Below are 18,630 nucleotides of genomic sequence, written 5' to 3' on the forward strand. Positions count from 1 at the left end.
CTGGCCAAGGATCTCTCAGTAACAAAGCCAGATCTTTTATGAATGATCCTGGTCAGGCCAAGGATTGGGAAGTATTCAAGGGTTAATGTCTCCATGCATCAAAGGCAATCATTTTGATTTAGGAGGTTCTCTCTTCCAGAAAGAAAAACTTAAATGAACATAGATAACAGTAGGTCAACTTATAACCCTGTAACATTTGAAATCCTAATGCAATAATTAAGAAGAATAGAATAATCTGAAAGCAAGTTTTGCTCAGGACAAGTATAGCATTGAATGTAGCCAAGTCAAAAAAGATTAAAACCATGGGGGCAGCTGGATGGCTTAGTGGATTGAAAGCCAGGCCTAGAGACAGGAGGTCCTGGGTTCAAATCTGGCCTCAGACCCTTCCTAGCTGTGTGACATTGGGCAAGTCACTTAACCCCCACTGCCTAGCCCTGTAACAAATAAAATTAATATAGAAGGATATATACATATAAAAGATATAGGGTTTAAAAATTTTTTTTAAAAAGATTAAAACCACAACGAAGAGGAAAACGGGGCAATGAAAGATGGAGGTCTTAGCTCTGAGCTATTCCTTGTATCTGGTTGTTCCAGTGGCATATTATTAGTGCCCTGCCATTCAGAAATACCTGCCCCTCACTCTGATGTGGCCCTTTAAGAGACACCATCTCACTTGATTCTCAAAACGACTTGGACAATTATACAAATTTCTTAGAAAGGTTAAGTGTTTCCCCCCCAAGGTCATATAAGCGAATAAACAGAAGAACCAAGCCTTCTACTTCCTCTAACACATACTAGGCACTATAACCCTGGGCAAATCATTTTGTCAGCTGTAAAAAAGAGAGACTACCTGGACTGTAGTGAGGCTCTACAGAAACAAGGCCCCACAAACCCCTAGTGCTCTCTCCCTGGGTGACATAAACACTAGCTTTTCACCACCACCCAGGCAGCTTGTCTAGCTTTGGGGCCTGGCTTCTTTCACTGTAAGTAATAATGGCGGCCCTCTCCAATGAGCCCCCCAAAAACCGACAGCCCAGGGGCCCAAACTTACTAGTCGTAGTGGAAGTAGTCGCACTTGTTGATCCAGGAAGTTTTAATCCAAATCCCAGCACTCCAAGACCAGGTGCCCCAACTGAAGTAGATGGGGCCCCAACTGTTAGAGAAAATTGAACTTATTTAGTCACTAAAGAACATTTGGAAAACCTTTCAACTGGATCACAATATTCTTTCATTTTACAAAAAGAGTCAAGTCAGGGGGAAGAGGGAGTTGCCAAATCTTCAATTAAACAGAATTAATCTAAGACTTCTAAATTGTAACTAGCGATCTTGACAATATACCATACCTTCACAAGATGTACTCTCCACAGAATAGGAAGTCCAAGAGAAGTAACGGAACTTTTCTACATCACAGATGTGTCACAAAAAGAATCTAGAATCTAGAATCTCTTCTGGCAGCAAAGTTCTTCTACTAGCTAACAGCCATTTTCAAATGCTCACCTATGCCTTCTGTATTGGAGACAAATGTCCCCATTTGGACATCAGCTGGATTTCCTGGCAGGCAAGGAAGATTGTCACTTTTTAGCACCTTACTACCCTATAACGGGGCTTGGGGGAGGGGAGACATTTTACAGTTTGTCAGAGGACCAAAGTGGTATTAGAATATAGTTTCAGTGCGATGTCACAGAATCATCTCAACAATGCAGACCCATATGGGATCAAAAGGATAACCTAACATCTGCTGCTGGCCACTCCTTTTCCAAGGTGAGAAGGATGGCAAAGTGGAGGAGACAAAGTCCTGAGACTTTCGCCAACAGGTCGGCCACCAATTTGTTGACTGCATACAGAGTAATGTGATCACCCTGGGCCCTGGCACATTACATACAGCAAGGTCCCAATGTGCTGAGATTTGGATCTTGTCCCTGCTTCCACTCCTTCATGATGTTCACACAAGCAGTAACACTTCCCCTTCCTTCTGACACACTTGGGAAAATAGCCAATTATTTTTGCCAGGTCTAAAGAGTTGCTTCATAATATTGCATGTGGAGACACTGTATATACTTTAATGATAACTTATATTCCAAATTCATAACAAAAGCCTCATGACTTAAGTCTGGTTAAGTAGCTAATGAGAACAATAGTAGATGCTGGCTGGATCGAGTATAATGATGAATTTGGGGTGGAAGAGACCTTCGGGTTTAATGATATGTTCCTAGGTAACAGCATAGATTTAATGGATAAGATTGTCTTTTTTTTTTAATTAAAAAATTTTTTTTTCAATTACAAGTAGAAATAAATTTTGAGGGAACAGCTAGGTGGCTTAGTGGATTGAGAGCCAGGCCTCAGACATGAGGTCATAAACTCAAATCTGGCCTCAGACACTTCCCAGCTGCGTGACCCTGGGCAAGTAACTTCACCCCCACTGCCTAGCCCTTACTGTTCTTCTGCCTTGGAACCAATACACAGTATTGATTCTAAGATGGAAGGCAAGGGTTAAAAAACAAAACAAAAACAAAACAATCAATTTTTGACAACTGTTTTCGAATATTTTGAGATTCAGGCTCTTCTTCCCACTCCCTGAAGCAGTAAGTAGTCTGATATAAGTTATATCATTGTTTCAAACAATACATCCTTCCATATTCCTCATGCTGTGACAGTAAACGCTTAAGTGAGTCTTTACTGTGCCTTACCTGAAAGGCTTGGGGCAGAAGAAGATAGTGGAAGGGAAGAGTTTCCAATAGAAGCAAACAATGTAGGTCCAGAAGTAGTGGTGGGAGCAGAAGTTGCTGGAGTCAACCCTGGTGGAAAAGAATTGGCATTAACTAGACTAACACAAATGATAACATGGGGCAGCTAGGTAGCAGAGGATAGAGCACCAGGCCCAGAGTCAGGAGGTCCTGGATTCAAATATGGCCTCAGACACTTCCTGGCTGTGTGACCCTTGGCAAATCATTTGACCCCAACTGCCTAGCCTCTTCTGCCATAGAATTGATATTCAGTCTGATTCTATGAGAGAAGTTAAGGGATTCAAAAAACTGATAACAGCAATACAGTAGGTAACCATTTATAGCATTTTACAAAATAGTCTTACATCCATTATTTCATGCATATGAAACAAGATAGAGATTAACTCCAATTTACAGGTGAGAAAACAGGATGAGAAAGGTTAAGAGACTTGTACCAGGGCACGAAGCTAAGCATTTGCTGGTAAAAGGCCTAGAAAGCAGAGGAAGATGAGAAGGCCTGCCTCTTAGCCACATCTTTCCATAAACTTCCTCTAGAGGATCTACCCAATAGGTGATAGGCTCTCCTCTCCTTTCATTCTTTTTAACATTTCAGGAGAGCAATAGCCCACTGACACCATAAATCCTGTCTCATTCTTGCTACAGGACTAGCATTTTCTAGTCGTATGGACTGACTGAAGTTTCTTACAGCAGAGGGGTCAAACTTGCAGCCTGCAAAACTCCCAAGTGCACAGTGAATCAGATTAAAACATCAGTGGGAAACGTCTCACAAAATAAATAATACAACATAAATGATGATGCTCATTTGTGGTTTTTTAAGTCAATCTGAGGCTGGCAGGAATCTGCTTCTATTTGAGTTTGAGGCCACTGTCTTCTAGCACCTATCACACGAAGCCATTGTCAGTGACCTGATGTGATCTACTTATGTCCATCATGGATCTTTCCATTAGATTACCTATTACCTTGATTTTTCCATGCTCTCATGCAAGGAGACCACAGATTTAAAGTCCAAAAGGGGGGGTAAAAGTTATAAGTATTTGTGGCACAAAGCAGTTTGGGATCATTGAAAGTAAGGTAGGGAAGCAGCCAGATCTCTTTTCTTAGTACAATTCTGGGCTCAACTCATGTCTGTCTACAGTTTCTATTTAACACATAAATATTGACAGTCTAACTCAATGCTCTGTTCATCAAGCTATTTGCCATCCCCTTTGTTTTTCTCTCACACAATAATTAAAGGAACCTCTTTGACAATGATGTGGCTTTCATGAGAGGCTCTGAAATGCTACTAAGCTCAATGTAATTAGTAGTAGAGAACCTAACTATCGAAAGGATCATCACAATCCCACTATAACTGGTGAGATCCCATTCTATACACTGCTCACTTTAAAAAAGTCATTTTAATTCAATTTTAAAAAGTAATTCAACTTAAAAACAAAATGTAGTTGTATGAACTACAATAGACATGAAGGTCTAAGCAAAACCTAGAAGGGAAGAGGTGGAAGAGGGGGCAGCTTTTTCTCTGAAACAGGAAGGAAGGAAGAAAAGCCTCGCTGAAGGGCCAGACCCACCACCTCATTTTGGAGAATGGGATTCCTGCCAAAGCCAGATCTGCCCTTTCTGGAATTCTGATGATTGCTAGACAAATCCTTTCTAAATAACACTCTCTTGGGTCTGTTCAGGAACATATAGCAGCTCTGGTAGCCTGGGAAACTAAGTACAAATTCCTGAGCCTGGGCAGCGAGGCCCAACAGAATCTTTAAAAGCAAATTGTGCCTTAGACTGATTCAGACCCCACTCTAAGTAGGCAAGAAAATGTGGGAAGAGAGCATCTACCTTGTCCTCAGTGTTCAAACTGTAATCAAATCAAATCATCTGGACAAACTATATTTTGAGGCAGTCAAAAGAGCCAGCAGCTCTAATTGCTAAGTCAATGTCAGTGATCTTTGAAAAATGGCAGAAAACTGTGTTAAAAAGAGAGGACTAGATATGGGCAAAAGCAGTACTAATTGGGGGCAGGTAGGTAGCTCAGTGGATAGAGCCAGGCCTAGAGACAGTAGGTCCTGGATTCACATTTGGCCTCAGACACTTCCCAGCTGTGGGGCCCTGGGCAAGTCACTTAACCCCCATTGTCTAGCCCTTACCACTCTTCTGCTTTGGAGCCAATAGTAAGTATTGATTCCAAGATGGAAGGTGAGGGTTTAAAAAAAATAATAAAGTTGAGAAATTATGAGAAAAGGATAAACTCTTAGCTTGGAAGTTTGACTTTGATTCCTAGCAAAATTCTAGAAAGCATCATCTCAAGGAATGGCTTGTGAGAACTTCAGAATTGAAGTCATGAGCCCTAGGAGGCAGTATGAGCTCATTAAGAACAGCTTGTGCCAGGCTAACTTCATTTCCTTCTTTTGGCAGGACTAACTCTTTATTTCCTTTTTTAAAATTAAAATGGCAGATTATAAGAAAACCATCTAAATAGAACACACAGATTTCAGTAAGGCATTTACGAAGTTTCTCATGATCTCCTTGTGTATAAGATGGAAAGACAAGGGCTGGATGGCTCTGGAACTGGTTGAGATTGGACCTAGAGAATATTCAATGGAATGATGTCATATTGATGTAGGCCTAGAATAGAGCTCTGTTTTATTGAAAACTTTTATCAGTGTCTTAGATAAAAGCATTGATGGTGTGTCTGTCAAATTTGTGGCTACATAAAGCTGGGAAAGACAACCCATTGGTCAGCAGTCAGGCTGTAGCCAAGCTGAATGGAAGAAACTTAACAGAGATAAAAATAAAATCCTGCATTGGTTTTAAAAAACCCTCAACCTCCCCGCAACCCCCCCAAAATCCCAACTGTAGAGACAACAATAGACACAGGGGAAAAAACCCCAAACAAACCAAAGACTGGGTTTTTGTCTGGTCTTTTTTTTTTTTTTTTTTTCCTATCCACAGCAGCTTGGCAACTTGTCAGTAACTAAATGGGGAAGGTGAGAGTCCTCAGTTCTGGGGGTCTCATTTCAGAAATGTCATGGGGGGGTGGGGGATATGGCTAGGTGACACAGTGGCTGTCCAGTACCAGACCTGGAGTTAGAAGGACCTGGATTTAAATTTAGCCTCACGCTTCCTAGCTGTTTGACCTTGGACAATTCACTTAACTCCCATTTACTTAGCCCTTGATCTTTTGTCTTAAGAAGTTGTTGTTACTAAGACAGAAAGGGTTAATTTTTTAAACGAGAAAGAAATAATGCCACTGGGCAGTTATGTGGTGTAGTGGAGGCAGGATAGGGCCTAAAGTCAGGAAGATCTGAGTTTAAGTCTGGCTCCTGATATTTAATAGTTGGGTGACACTGGGCAAACTACTTACCTGTCTATTTTCACTTCCCCTCATCTTAAAATGAAAACAACAACAGCACCTACCTCATAAAAGTTGTTGTGAGGACCTAATGAGGTATTTCTAAAGCGCTTAACATGTCTGATGCATAGAAAGTAGGTAATTAATAAATGTTTATTTCCTTTTCTTCCTTCTATCACTTGAGGTGAATTTATGTTTGGGTAATTCCATCCTTGTTTCTCAACTAACTCCAACTTAATCCCACTCCCATCCTCCAGATTACAAATGGAATGAAATTTCCACCCCCCCCCAATATATTTTTAAATAAGTAATTAAACTTCTATCTAGAGCTGCCCATTCTCCTATGCTAACCTAATTGCCGAAGGTCCTAAATACCACTATCCATTTTTTTTAAGCTGCAGAGGATGGGGGACTACTAATTAATGGTCTCTGGCTACCTGGAGCTCACGACTCTCATTTCCCATAACTCCGAGCTCTCACTGATTCTGGGACCTTCTATTAGATCACAGGCAAGTGTGCATGCAAGCATTCCTAATCATCTACCTGACAGCTTAGAGCCAAAAGTCAATGCAGATCCCTGATTGAAGCTTGTGGCCAGTGATCCAGTGGGGATAGCAGTAGACCCTGTAGAGGCCAATAATCCAAATCCTAAACCTGAAGAGAAATAAAGGAACAGATATAAAACATGAATTAACAATAGCAAGCAGGCAAATTACATGGAGCAGAAAGAAAAATGGTGGTCAACATGACTTTCTCAACATTTCAGGACACGGAGCGGTGTGCCACTTTGTCCAGCTTAGCTTACCTAATGACCAGGGCATCATCAGCTCTTCCTGAATCACACAGAGACTTGGAATGCTATTTCAATATTGCACCAGCTATGCTAGTGACAGAACACAACCACATCCTAACATCAAAGGTTGTTGTATTTAATGGAAATACTGTGCCTAAGCTTATTATCTTAATCACTTGTCCTCAGATCTGACATATTTTCAGTTGCCTAACTGCACCCATGGTTGGCTGACTTTTAAACACCCCACTTAAGGTCATTTACTTTTAACTTAAAGTGACCGTACTCCTTCAGAGTAAAGGATTTTAAAGACAAAGAGGTTTGGGTTTTTTTCCCCTCCCCTAGAAACAGGACTTTCCCCTGGTGATTGAATCCAGCATGAAAAATTTTCCCTACCCATCACTAAATTAATGATCTAATTATAGTCAAGTAAAGCTGGGGTAATGATCTATACTTTATTCCTTTAATTTTGGGCAAGAATAAAAAAAAATAGGCCTCATCTCATTAGGCTTAAGTGGATTTTTTTTGGTAGTGACAAACATTTCTGACAGCAGTCTGTTTTACTCCCTCCTCCGTTCTAAACATATGAGAAATGGTTCGTTCTTTAAATTTCTTGTGATACCATTTCTCATCATCTCTCATTTTTTCTTGGCCATAAACTCTGAAATACTGCTGAATCTACACTTTATTAAAACCCATTACAAAATCAAGTCATTCTATCTGTTCATTAAGAGGCTCCCCAGTGGCTTTCCAACATTCTCTAGCATCTATCTAAAATAAAAGCTGGCTCATTTGGCATCTTCTCATTAGAACTCTTTAGTAATCAATATTTCTGCACATCTCCAGGTCAATTGTCTATTTTCCCAACAACAGACAACTCCAGGGTCATAATACAGGTGTCCTTTTTTCACTCAAAATAACGAGAAGACAATGGATCATGTTCAGTATGGTCTTAGTGTTTTGATAATTACCTGAATCTTGGTAACCCATGTATAGTATACACTAGCTACATACTATGTAGAAACTATTAAGCAGAATGTTCTACACAAAACATCCCCACCCATGCCAGACATTGAGGGTTAGTTATTATCACTTTTAATTTGTCCTCAAATTCTCCAGTACTTACTATTATGGTATGGCCTTTTGGGGTCTCTTTCCTTGAAACTTCATTTCTGAAGTTATGTTTTGAAAAAGTAGCAAAGAACATCCCATGGTGAATAGGATATAAGCCAAAAGGACTAATGAAACAGACAGTTCCCCCAAATGATCCTGGGATTCTGTCTCAACTCATTTAATCACCAATTTTACTAGTTTTGGCAATTTCCACAATGAAACACCCCCCCCCCCCAACGAAGTCAACGTGAAAATGAATCTGTAAGTCTCACGAGGAACCTTGGCTACCCGAGTGTTCTCTAGGAGAACAAGCAAGTGGCAAGTGGTTGAGAGCTTACCTGTAGACTGTCCTCCACCAAGGCTGAAGGGAGTATGTGGCTGTGTGGAAGCCGGAGTGGCAGCAGGAAAGGTTAACCCTGTAAGTGCTGTTGGTTGACTTGTGTTCCCCATTGAGCCGAGGTTAAAACCAGTGGTCCCCACCTGGGAAGCATTTCCACTGGGGAAGGAGAATCCTATTGATGATGTAGGTTGGGTGGCGGTGGTAGTAGGAGGACCAAAGATAAAGCCAGTAGGAGTTGATGCCTGGCTCGACACATTACTTGCTATGGAATTAGTAAGTGTGCTGTTGCCAAGCCCAAAGCTCCCTGAGATACCCGAAGAGAGTGGGGTGCCACTGCTGCCCAAATTTAACTTTGGTGTACTTAACCTAAACGGAGAAAGGAAATGCATCAGAACTATGACTAACAAATCAAAACAGACGTCCTATCAACTACTAAAGGGCAGTTCTTAGAGCCCACATCAAATTAACTAGCAACAACTGGACTAGATTTCTGTCATCTTAATACCCAGAAATAAGAGCTAGATCATAGAATGTAATACTTTTAATGACTGTAATGGGCTAGCAGTTCATTCCCAGGTATATGAGATCCTGGCCTGTTCTGCCTAAAGAAAGTACTCTAAACTCGGGTTTGGGGAGAGAGTAGCTCCTAGGATTTTCTTTAGCATGGGTAGAAATGTGATTTCTTCTGACAGACTATTTCAATATGATGTCAGGATTTAAGAAAGTGAGTGGCAATGCCAAATGATAGGCAGCCCATTAACTGTTCTTGGGTATAGGTCCACAATTTTTTTTAATGCATTTCATAACCCTAGATAATATTCTGTTGCTCAAGTTGCCTTCCCAAAGAAGTGCAATCCTGGCACTCTTTAACCACAAACTATTAGATAATTGAAATGAAGGGGAAAGAAAAGTTCAGGAAGGTAATCACTCAGTTACCTCCCAGGTGCCATCAAAAGGAAGCAAATGATTCTCTTGGTCACCCCAGTGCCACAAAAAGAAGTAGCTGGGTCAGACTGGATTTATAAAGGAAAGCATTTAACAGAAAAAAACTGCTTAAAAGGCAGGTAGGGGAAGAATCCTTTTAATACTGATATAGGAAGGAAGAATTTTGGGTCATTACATCAATAAAGATAACTCTAGAGAACCATAATAAGGCCACACTCCAATTTTAAGAAGGCCCACATCCAAAACTCTCAGAGCACTCCCCCTACCCTTCACTGGCTCACAAATTCTGGCTGTAGATCAGCCTTTAATTTGCTTCAATCCAGAGACAGGTTTAATTTAAGAGAGTACTTACAGACCAAGTGGCACCATTCCAAATAGTAATTTTATAAATGTCTTTGTATAAAATTGATTGACCCTCTATCCATGCACTAAACTAAAAGCCTGTCCTTGAGAGGTGATTATATATCCACAGCCGCTCAGAGAGCCAGAAACTGTAGCACTCTTACCCTAAGGAAAACCCAGGAGTGGCTGGAGTTGGTGTGGCCTGGGATCCAAAGCTGAAGCCTGGAGTCTGTGTAGATGAGGCTGGGGTGCTCAGGGAGAACAAACTAGTAGCAGGCGTGCTTGCAGTAGGCTGGGAGGGAGTCCCAAAATTAAACCCTCCTGCAGAGCCAGGTGTGGAGAAAGAAAAGCCTGGTCCTGGTGTGGTAGTAGTTGTCTTTGCAGGGCCAAAGGTGAAACCACCTCCAGTGGCAGGAGATCCTCCAAAATTAAATTGACTCATGATTCCAAACCCTGGTTTGAGGGGAGGGGGGAGGGGAAATTAGGTCATTTTAGAAATCCAAATGGGATAAAGGAAAAAAAAAACAAACCCTTACCATACTGTAGTAATTGGAATTCTCAGCACCAAAAAATACCTTTGTCACGGAAAAATATTCTCACCTAGTTCCTTTATTCCTAACTTTCTTGAGAACAATTTGAAATATGTGATGCATTGATAAGAAGGTCCTTCGATAAATCACTTCAGAAACAATGGAAAGCCAATGAATCAGATACGAGTTGCCAGTAGTAGTACATGCAAGCTTACATGATGGATGCTTCATGAATAGATACTAGAAAATAAGGAAAATTTCACTGGGCACACAATGATTTTCAAGTGGTCCTCTTAAGTGAAAACATAGCATGTTGCTTATAACACTAGCTCTATCTATAACCAAAAATATTTGTCAATTTTTACCGCAGCCACCAAGGTCTCCCATTTGTAACAATCCAGAAGCTTTTTCTGCAGACATCATCTCACGGTATGGAGTACTATATCTGGGCCTAAATCCTATAGCTCAGAATTTTAAATTAGGAAGAGGCCTTAGAAATCATTTAATAAATCGGTCAATCAGCATTTAAATGCCTAACTATGTATCAGGCACTAAAACAAAGAAAGGCAAAAGGCAGTCCTTGATCTCAAGGAGCTCATAGGCTAACAGGGGAGACAACATGCAAACAAGTTATATAGAAACAAGCTATAAACAGGATAAGTTGTAAAGGAGAAAGTATTAGAATCGAGAGAGGCTGGAAAAGACTTCCTGAAGAAGACAGAATTTTAGTTGGGACTCAAAGGAATCTAGGAGATGGAGTTGAGGAGGGAGAACATTCCAGACATGAGGAACAGGGAAAATGCCCACAGCAAAAGATGGAGAATCTTGTTTGGAAACAGCAATGTTTCAAACAGATTAAAACGGATTAAAGAATCCGTGGCAGGGAATAAGATGTAAGAAGACTGGAAAGGTTGGACTTTTGAATGAGAAATGGAAGGTTTTGTATTTGTAATGCCAATGGATTTTACTGAGTAGGTGGGGTGACATGGTCAGATCTGCACTTTAGGGAAATCATTTTGGTGGTTGAATAGAAGATGGATTGACATCTTGGGGAAAGTGGAGAGTCTACTGCAATAGTTCAGGTGTAAGGGGATATAGTAGTAGTATCAAAGGAGGGAAGAGGTGTATTAGAGAAATGTTGTAAAGGTGAAATCAACAAGTCTCAGCAACAACGTGGACGTGGCGAGGAGTCAAGGATGACCCCTAGGTTGGGAGCCCAGGAGACTGGGAGGAGAGTGGTGCCCTTGACAGTAATAGGGAACAATGGAAGGGAGGAGTCTTTAGGGGGAAAGATAATGAGTTCAGTTTTGGACACATTTACTTTAAGATGTCTATGAGACATCTAGTTGGAGATGTCTGAAAGGCAGTTGAAGATGGAAGACTGGAGGTCAACAGGGAAGTCAGGGCAGAAAAGGTAGACTGGAGAATCATCAGCATAGAAATGATAACTAAATCAAAAAAGATATAGGACACAAGTTAGTGGAGATGAAGGATCAAATGTTTTGGGAGGTTTTCAGGATGGGGAGACACTGGGCATGTTTGTAGGCAGTAAAGAAGGAATCAATGGAGCAGGAGAGACTGAAGATAAGTGGAAGAGTGGGGATGGCAACAGGGACAATCTGTTAGAGGAGACAGGATGGAAAGTGATCACTTTAGCATGTAGAGGTTAGCCTTGGTAAGGAATAAGGCCACATTTTCATGTGAGACAGTGGAGGAGGGAACCTGAGTGATAAGAGAATTGGAAGAAGAGAGGGAACTCCCAGTGAACAACTTCAATTTTATCTATAAAATTTGAGACAAGGTTCTCAAGTGAGAGATTGGGGAGAAGGGGAGCCATGGGAGGTTTTGACAAAGTCTGGAAGAGCCACTGTAGAGTAGGAGAATAAGTTGATAAGGGAAGTAGAGTAGGATTGCTTAAGAGCAGTGAGGGCTTAAGTGAAGTTATATAACATTGGACCAAGTCAGAGAACAGTTGTGATTGCTCCCCACCTTCATTCAGGAGCACCTATGTAGGCGGAAAGCCATTAGATGGTGGGACTGATCCAAGGCTGAGGCTTGGCAGAGCACAAGAAAACAGTATAGAGTTGAACTGGTTCACCAAATGGTCAAGATTAGAAAGAAGGAAAGAATGGCTAGAGCAGAAAAGAGGGCCTGGTAGAGAATTGAGGGGTTGAGGGACTGGAGGGTCACAGTGTGGATAAAGAATAGGGTTTGGTATGAGCAGGCTGAGGAAGAGGCAAAAAGTCAACAGTAATTCAGATAGGGGCAGCCAGGTGGCACAGTGCATAGACCACTGGGTCTAGAATTAGGAATCATCTTCTTGAGTTCAAATCCAGCATCAGACATTTATTAGCTGTGTGACCCTGAGCAAGCCACTTCATATTGTTTGCCTCAGTTTCTTCATCTGTAAAATGTGCTGGAGAAGAAAATGGGAAACCACCTCAGTATCTTTGCCAAGAAAACCCCAAGGGGGGCCACAAAGAGTTGGACAAGACCCAACAGCAGGTAAGGGAATTCATAAGGGAGTTCATAAACACGTTAGTGGCACATTTATGGGGGATGGCAAAATGAAAGGTACACCCATTTTTATGAGTGGCTGAAGTAGGATGGAAGAATAGGTCCCAGGAAGTGAGTAGGTGTTCAGGTGTTGGAGAGATAGAAATCCCCTAAAATGAGATCAGGAGTAGGGGAGGAGAGAGATAGTGATCCAGATACCAAAATCATTGAAAAAGAAAAAGGAGTAATCTGGAGGTCTTCACAGAATGTCTACCAGGATTTTGATTGGGTGGAAGACTTCAAAGGAGGAGAGGTTATCCAATGATGGTGGTAGGGGAGAACCAGAAAGTGGTGACAGGGAGTAAGGAGTATTCCAAGTTTTATACTTAAAACCATGGTTCAGGATGTAAATATTTCAATGCTTTGTATGTACATATGGTGGGTGACTGTAAAGAAATATGATTGCTATTAAGTTTAGGGATTTTACACTTAAACACTCTAGAACTTAGATGCCCGAGAGTGCTTTCTTCCCAAGAAATCCCAATGAGAGGGAGGCTATGTTTCTTTTAATGAAACTGCCAGGCTTTACAAGGTATGGGGAAGTGGTACAGAGTGCTACACTTATAATCAGGAAGCCCTGAATTCCTCATCTGTAAAAAAAAGGGATGGATAAGAAAAGCACCTCTATGCCAGGGTTGTTCTGAGGATCAAATAAGATGACATCTATAAACACCTTACGGTGTTATAGAAATGTTAGCTATTATTTCCTTACTTAAGTGTAGATATTAAATTAATATTAAATTAAATTCTAAGATGCTAAATATCTAAGATATTCTAATATCTAAGATATTAAAGGTGCAGCTAGGTAGCACAATGGATAGAGTGCTAAGCAGGCCAGGCCTGGAGTCAGGACAACCTAGGTTCAAATGTGGCCTCAGACACCTCCTAGCTGTGTGACCCTGGGCAAGTCACTAAACCCCAATTACCTAGCCACTCTTCTGGCTCAGAATTAATACTTAGTATTGATTCTAAGAAGATATGGGTTGAAAAAAAAAAAAAGCTGAACCTTGAGATGCCTTATTATTTAAGCTCTATTAAAGCTTAAAAAATGCACTTTTAAACATTAAACACTTTAAACATTTAAATACTAAAAAATGTTTGCATCATCTTACACTTCTATGAAATATTTTAAGCACATATATAGTCAATTATAAGATAATTCCAATGCCATATAGTATGAAAATATTTTAATGTAGGTAGTTTCTTACTTCAAAGACTTTAGGGACACAGCACCATCAGGCTAAAAACCCCAGATATATTATGCACCGAGATCAATCTTTTTTCCCTCTCTGGTCTTTGGATTTCATTTGCTTGACTGTTTTTTTTAGCCTCACTTCTTATGGAAAAGTATCCATAGCCTGTGGCATGGGGTGGTTAGAGAGGATGCACTTGGAGTCATATCTCACTTCAGTCACACAGGGTAAGTCATCTTATTGAATTCCAAATAGATGCACGTCTCCATTCTTAGGTGAAATTTTCTTTTGCTGATTCCCTCTCAGAAGTGTCAAATTCCAGGATACTCAAGTGTGCCCAAACCTAGTTAAAATATAATTATAGAGGGGTAGCAAGGTAGCACACTAGACAGGGAACCAGGCCTGAAGCCAGGAGGATCTAGGTTCCAATATAACCTCAGACACTTCCTAGCTATGTGACCCTGAACAAGTCACTTAATCCCAACTGCCTAAACTGCCCAGCCCATAACATTCTTCTGCTTTAGAAAACATACTCAGAATCCCTTCTAAGACAGAAGGTAGAGTATAAAATGCATATATAATATATATGGAAAGGTCATAAAGTGAATAAAAATACAATATAATGTTGATTTGTGGTCTTCAAAGGCAATTTGGGCTGGAGAGATCTGTTTCTATTTGAGTCTGACATCATTTGCCTACACTGATTAAATCCTGGGACCAAACAAACTTTATCATGGCGTGAGAGAAGAGAAAGTTCTCACCATTCAGTCAAAAACCAAAATAAATGAAAAAATGCATGTTGCCCAGCTTATGACACATGGCAGCAAATACGACAACTGAGTATTTATTAAGAAATTATGGGGGGCTGCTGGGTAGCTCAGTGGAGTGAGAGTCAGGCCTAGAGACAGGAGGTCCTAGGTTCAAATCCGGCCTCAGCCACTTCCCAGCTGTGTGACCCTGGGCAAGTCACTTGACCCCCATTGCCCACCCTTACCAATCTTCCACCTATGAGACAATACACCGAAGTACAAGGGTTTAAAAAAAAAAAAAGGAAAAAAAAAAAAAAGAAATTATGGGCAAATCATACACATGGAGCTAGTAAGACACAAGGGAAGCTAAATACAAAGTAAATGAAGATTCAATCACAAATACCAAAAAGTTCTAAGAAAAAGAAACCACTAAGGAGGTGGGGGGGGGGGGGGAGAGGAAGGGACTCAGGTGATACTTGAGCTGGGCTCTGAAGGAAGCTAGAGACTCTAAGAGATGGAGACGTGGAAGGAATGCACCCCAAACTTAAGACAAAAGAGATGGAAAAGCCAAGAGGCCAGAGAATGTGTTAAGGGAGGTAATATGAACAAGCCTGGAAAAGTTGTTGGGAGTCTTTCTGTGGGCAGCTTTGAATGCCAAGCTGAGGATTTTGTTTTTACCCTAAAGGAATAGGGAGTCAGAGAAGATTTCCAAGTACAAGACTGACATGGTTAGGCTTGTGACTTAGAAACATATTTGACAGCTCCTGGAAGGTGAATTGGAGAATAAGATAATGAAGGCAAAAAGATCACTTAGGAGATAATTAGAAAAAATTTTAAAAGGAGGTTATTACAATAGTCTAAGCAAGAGGTAATGAGGGCCTAAAGGGTATAGGCAGAACCAATTATATGGAGACAGAATTGACAAGACTTGGCAACTAACATGAGGGATAATCAATGAAAAAAGGTTTTTTTTACGTGCCAGTCTATGTTAGGTGCTATGGATACAAATACAAAAGTGAGGCAGTAGCATAGTCAAGGAAGCCTACATTCTACGGGACAAGTACTCCACAGATAACTGAAGCTGGGAATCTGGATGACTAGAAGTGTGTTGGTGTCCTCATTAGAAATGGGTACATCTCCAAATCTTAAACTGTACTATAAAGCAGTGATCATCAAAACAATCTGGTACTAGCTAAGAGATAGAAGGGTGGATCAAAGGAATATACTAGGGGCAAATGACCTCAGCAATCTAGTGTCTAATAAATCCAACAATTCCAGCTTTTGGGATAAGAACTCACTATCTGACAAAAACTGCTGGGGAAATTGGAAAACAGTATGGCATAAATTGACTAAGATAAGGTAAAAAATGGGTATATCACAAACATAATAGTGATATTGTAAGTAAATTAGGTGAAGGTAGAACAATATACCTGTCAGATCTATGGAGAAGGGAAAAATTTATGACCAAGCAAAGAGGGAAAATTACAAGGTGTAAAATGAATAATTTTGATTATATTAAATTAAAAAGTTTTTGTACAAACAAAACCAGTGCAACCAAAACTAGAAGGGAAGCAACAAACTGAGAAAAAAAATCTTATAACAAATTTCTCTGAAAAGGGTCTAATTTCTCAAATATACAAAGAACTAAATCAAATTTGTAAGTAATCAAATCACTCCCCAACTGACAAATGGGCAAGGGACATGAATAGGCGGTTTTCAGATGAAGAAATCAAAACTATCAATAATCATATGAAAAAATGTTCTAAATCCCTCCTGATTAAAGAAATGCAAATAAAAACAACTCTGAGGTATCACCTCACACCTAGCAGATTAACCAATGACAGGAAAGGAAAATAATAAATGTTGGAGGGAGTATGGCAAAATTCGGACACTAATTCATTGCTGGTGGAGTTGTGAATTGATCCAACCTGGAAGGCAATTTGAAATTATGTCCAAAGGGCTTTAAAAGAATATATACCTTTTGATCCAGTAATACCATTTACTAGGATTTGTATCCCAAAGATAAAAAAAAATGGGAAAGGATCTGTTTGTACAAAAATAGCATTTTTTGTGGTGACAAAAAATTGGAAAATGAGGGGATGTCCCTCCACTGGGGAATGGCTGCACAAATCGTGATAACTGATGGTGATGGAATACTATTGTGCTATAAGAAATGATGAAACAGTTGATTTCTATAAGAACTGGAAAGACCTACATGAACTGATGTGGACTGAAATAAGCAGAACCAGGAGAACATTATACACAGTAACCAAAACACTGTGGGATGATTGTAATTGACTTTGCTACTAATAGCAACACAATGACCCAGGACAGTTCTGAGGGGTTTATGAGAAAGAACACTATCCTTATCAAGAGAAAGAACCACAAGAGTAGAAACACAGAAGAAAAACATATAATTTATCACTTGTTTATATGGGTATATGATTTGGGGTTTCAGTTTTTAAAGATTAATCTATTACAAAAATGAATAATATGGAAATGGGTTTTGAGTGATAATATATGTATAACCCAGTGGAATTGCTTGTCAACTCTGGAAGGAGGGAGGGAGATAACAGGAATCATGTAACCATGGGAAAAAATTTAAATGAAATTTAAAATAAGGGAAAAAAAAAAAGAAATGGGTACATCTAAAGGAATGATGTGGGACTTTGGAAATTATGTTAAGTTTGAGATTCATCCAAATGGAGATATCTAATAGGCTACTAGGAATGCAGAAGTTCAGGAGAAATCAGGGCTGTAGATATATAGAATTGAGAGTCGTCAACCTAGAGATGATGATTATCCCTGAGAAGCCAAATTGAGATCAAGAGACAGGCTGTGGCAAGAGAAGAAAAGTGGTCCAAAGATGGGGGGGGAGGGGGGGGAGGGCACACTTAGTAAATCAGAGAATCTTTTTACTGAAAAAAATAAGCACACATAGAAGAACTAGGAGAGAGAGCTGAGTCAGAGAAGCCAAAAGAGAAGCAGCAAGGCATTCAGGAGCAGATGGACAAAAATGACAAAAGTGGCAAAGGTCAAAGAAAATGAGGACTAAGAAATTATTTGACCCAATTGATAAATGTCAAGGGACACGAATAGGCAGTTTTCAGATAAAGAAATCAAAACTATTAATAAACACATGAAAAATCTAAATCTAAATTCTAAATCTCTCATTAGAGAAATGCAAATCAAAACAACTCTGAGGTACCACTTCATACCTAGCAGATCGGCCATTATGAGAGTAAAGGAAAATAATAAATGTTGAAGAGGTTGTAGCAAAATTGGGACACAAATACACTGCTGGTGGAGTTGTGAATTGATCCAACCATTCTGAAGGGCAAACTGAACTATGCCCAAAGGGCTTTAAGACTGCCAGCCCTCTGATCCATCAATACCATTGCTAGGTTTGTATCCCAGAGACAATAAGGAAAAATACATGTACAAAAATATAGCAATACTCTTTGTAGTTACAAAAAATTGGAAAATAAGAGAGCATCCATCAATTGGGGAATGGCTGAACTGTGGTTATCTGATGGTAATGGAATACTATTGTGCTCAAAGGAATAATGAACTGGAGAAATTCCATGTGAACTGGAAAGACCTCCAAGAATTGATGCAGAGTGAAAGGAGCAGAACCAGGAGAACATTATATACAGAGTGACATACTGAGGCATAATCAAATGTAATGGATTTCTCTACAAGCAGCAATGCAATGATCCAGGACAACCCTGAGGGACTTATGAGAAAGAATGCTATCCACATCCAGAGAAAGAACTGTGGGAGTAGAAATGCAGAAAACGTATGATTGATCACATGATTCGATGGGTATATTACTGGGGATTTTGACTTTAAATGATCACTCTATTGCAAATATTAACAATATGGAAATAGGTTTTGAACAATTATATATATAGATATATAGATACATAGATATAGATAGTTAGATATAACCCAGTGAAATTGCTTGTCAGCTCAGGGAGGGGGG

At 40.0% G+C, this 18,630-nt stretch overlaps 1 protein-coding gene across 1 annotated transcript in view; it reads right to left on the reverse strand.

Moving 5' to 3' along the window:
• Positions 1-18,630, reverse strand: part of LOC123253400 (nuclear pore glycoprotein p62-like) — a 61,566-nt gene that overhangs the window by 31,951 nt on the left and 10,985 nt on the right. Inside the window, exons 2-6 of the mRNA XM_044682597.1 lie at positions 9,782-10,070; positions 8,329-8,696; positions 6,631-6,741; positions 2,688-2,795; positions 1,052-1,153 (exon numbers count right to left, since the gene is read on the reverse strand). Coding sequence (XP_044538532.1) covers positions 1,052-1,153; positions 2,688-2,795; positions 6,631-6,741; positions 8,329-8,696; positions 9,782-10,070 — 978 coding nt within the window. The remainder of the gene's footprint in view (positions 1-1,051; positions 1,154-2,687; positions 2,796-6,630; positions 6,742-8,328; positions 8,697-9,781; positions 10,071-18,630) is intronic.

This window comes from Gracilinanus agilis, chromosome X, assembly GCF_016433145.1.
Source record: "Gracilinanus agilis isolate LMUSP501 chromosome X, AgileGrace, whole genome shotgun sequence".
Lineage (NCBI taxonomy): Eukaryota > Metazoa > Chordata > Mammalia > Didelphimorphia > Didelphidae > Gracilinanus > Gracilinanus agilis.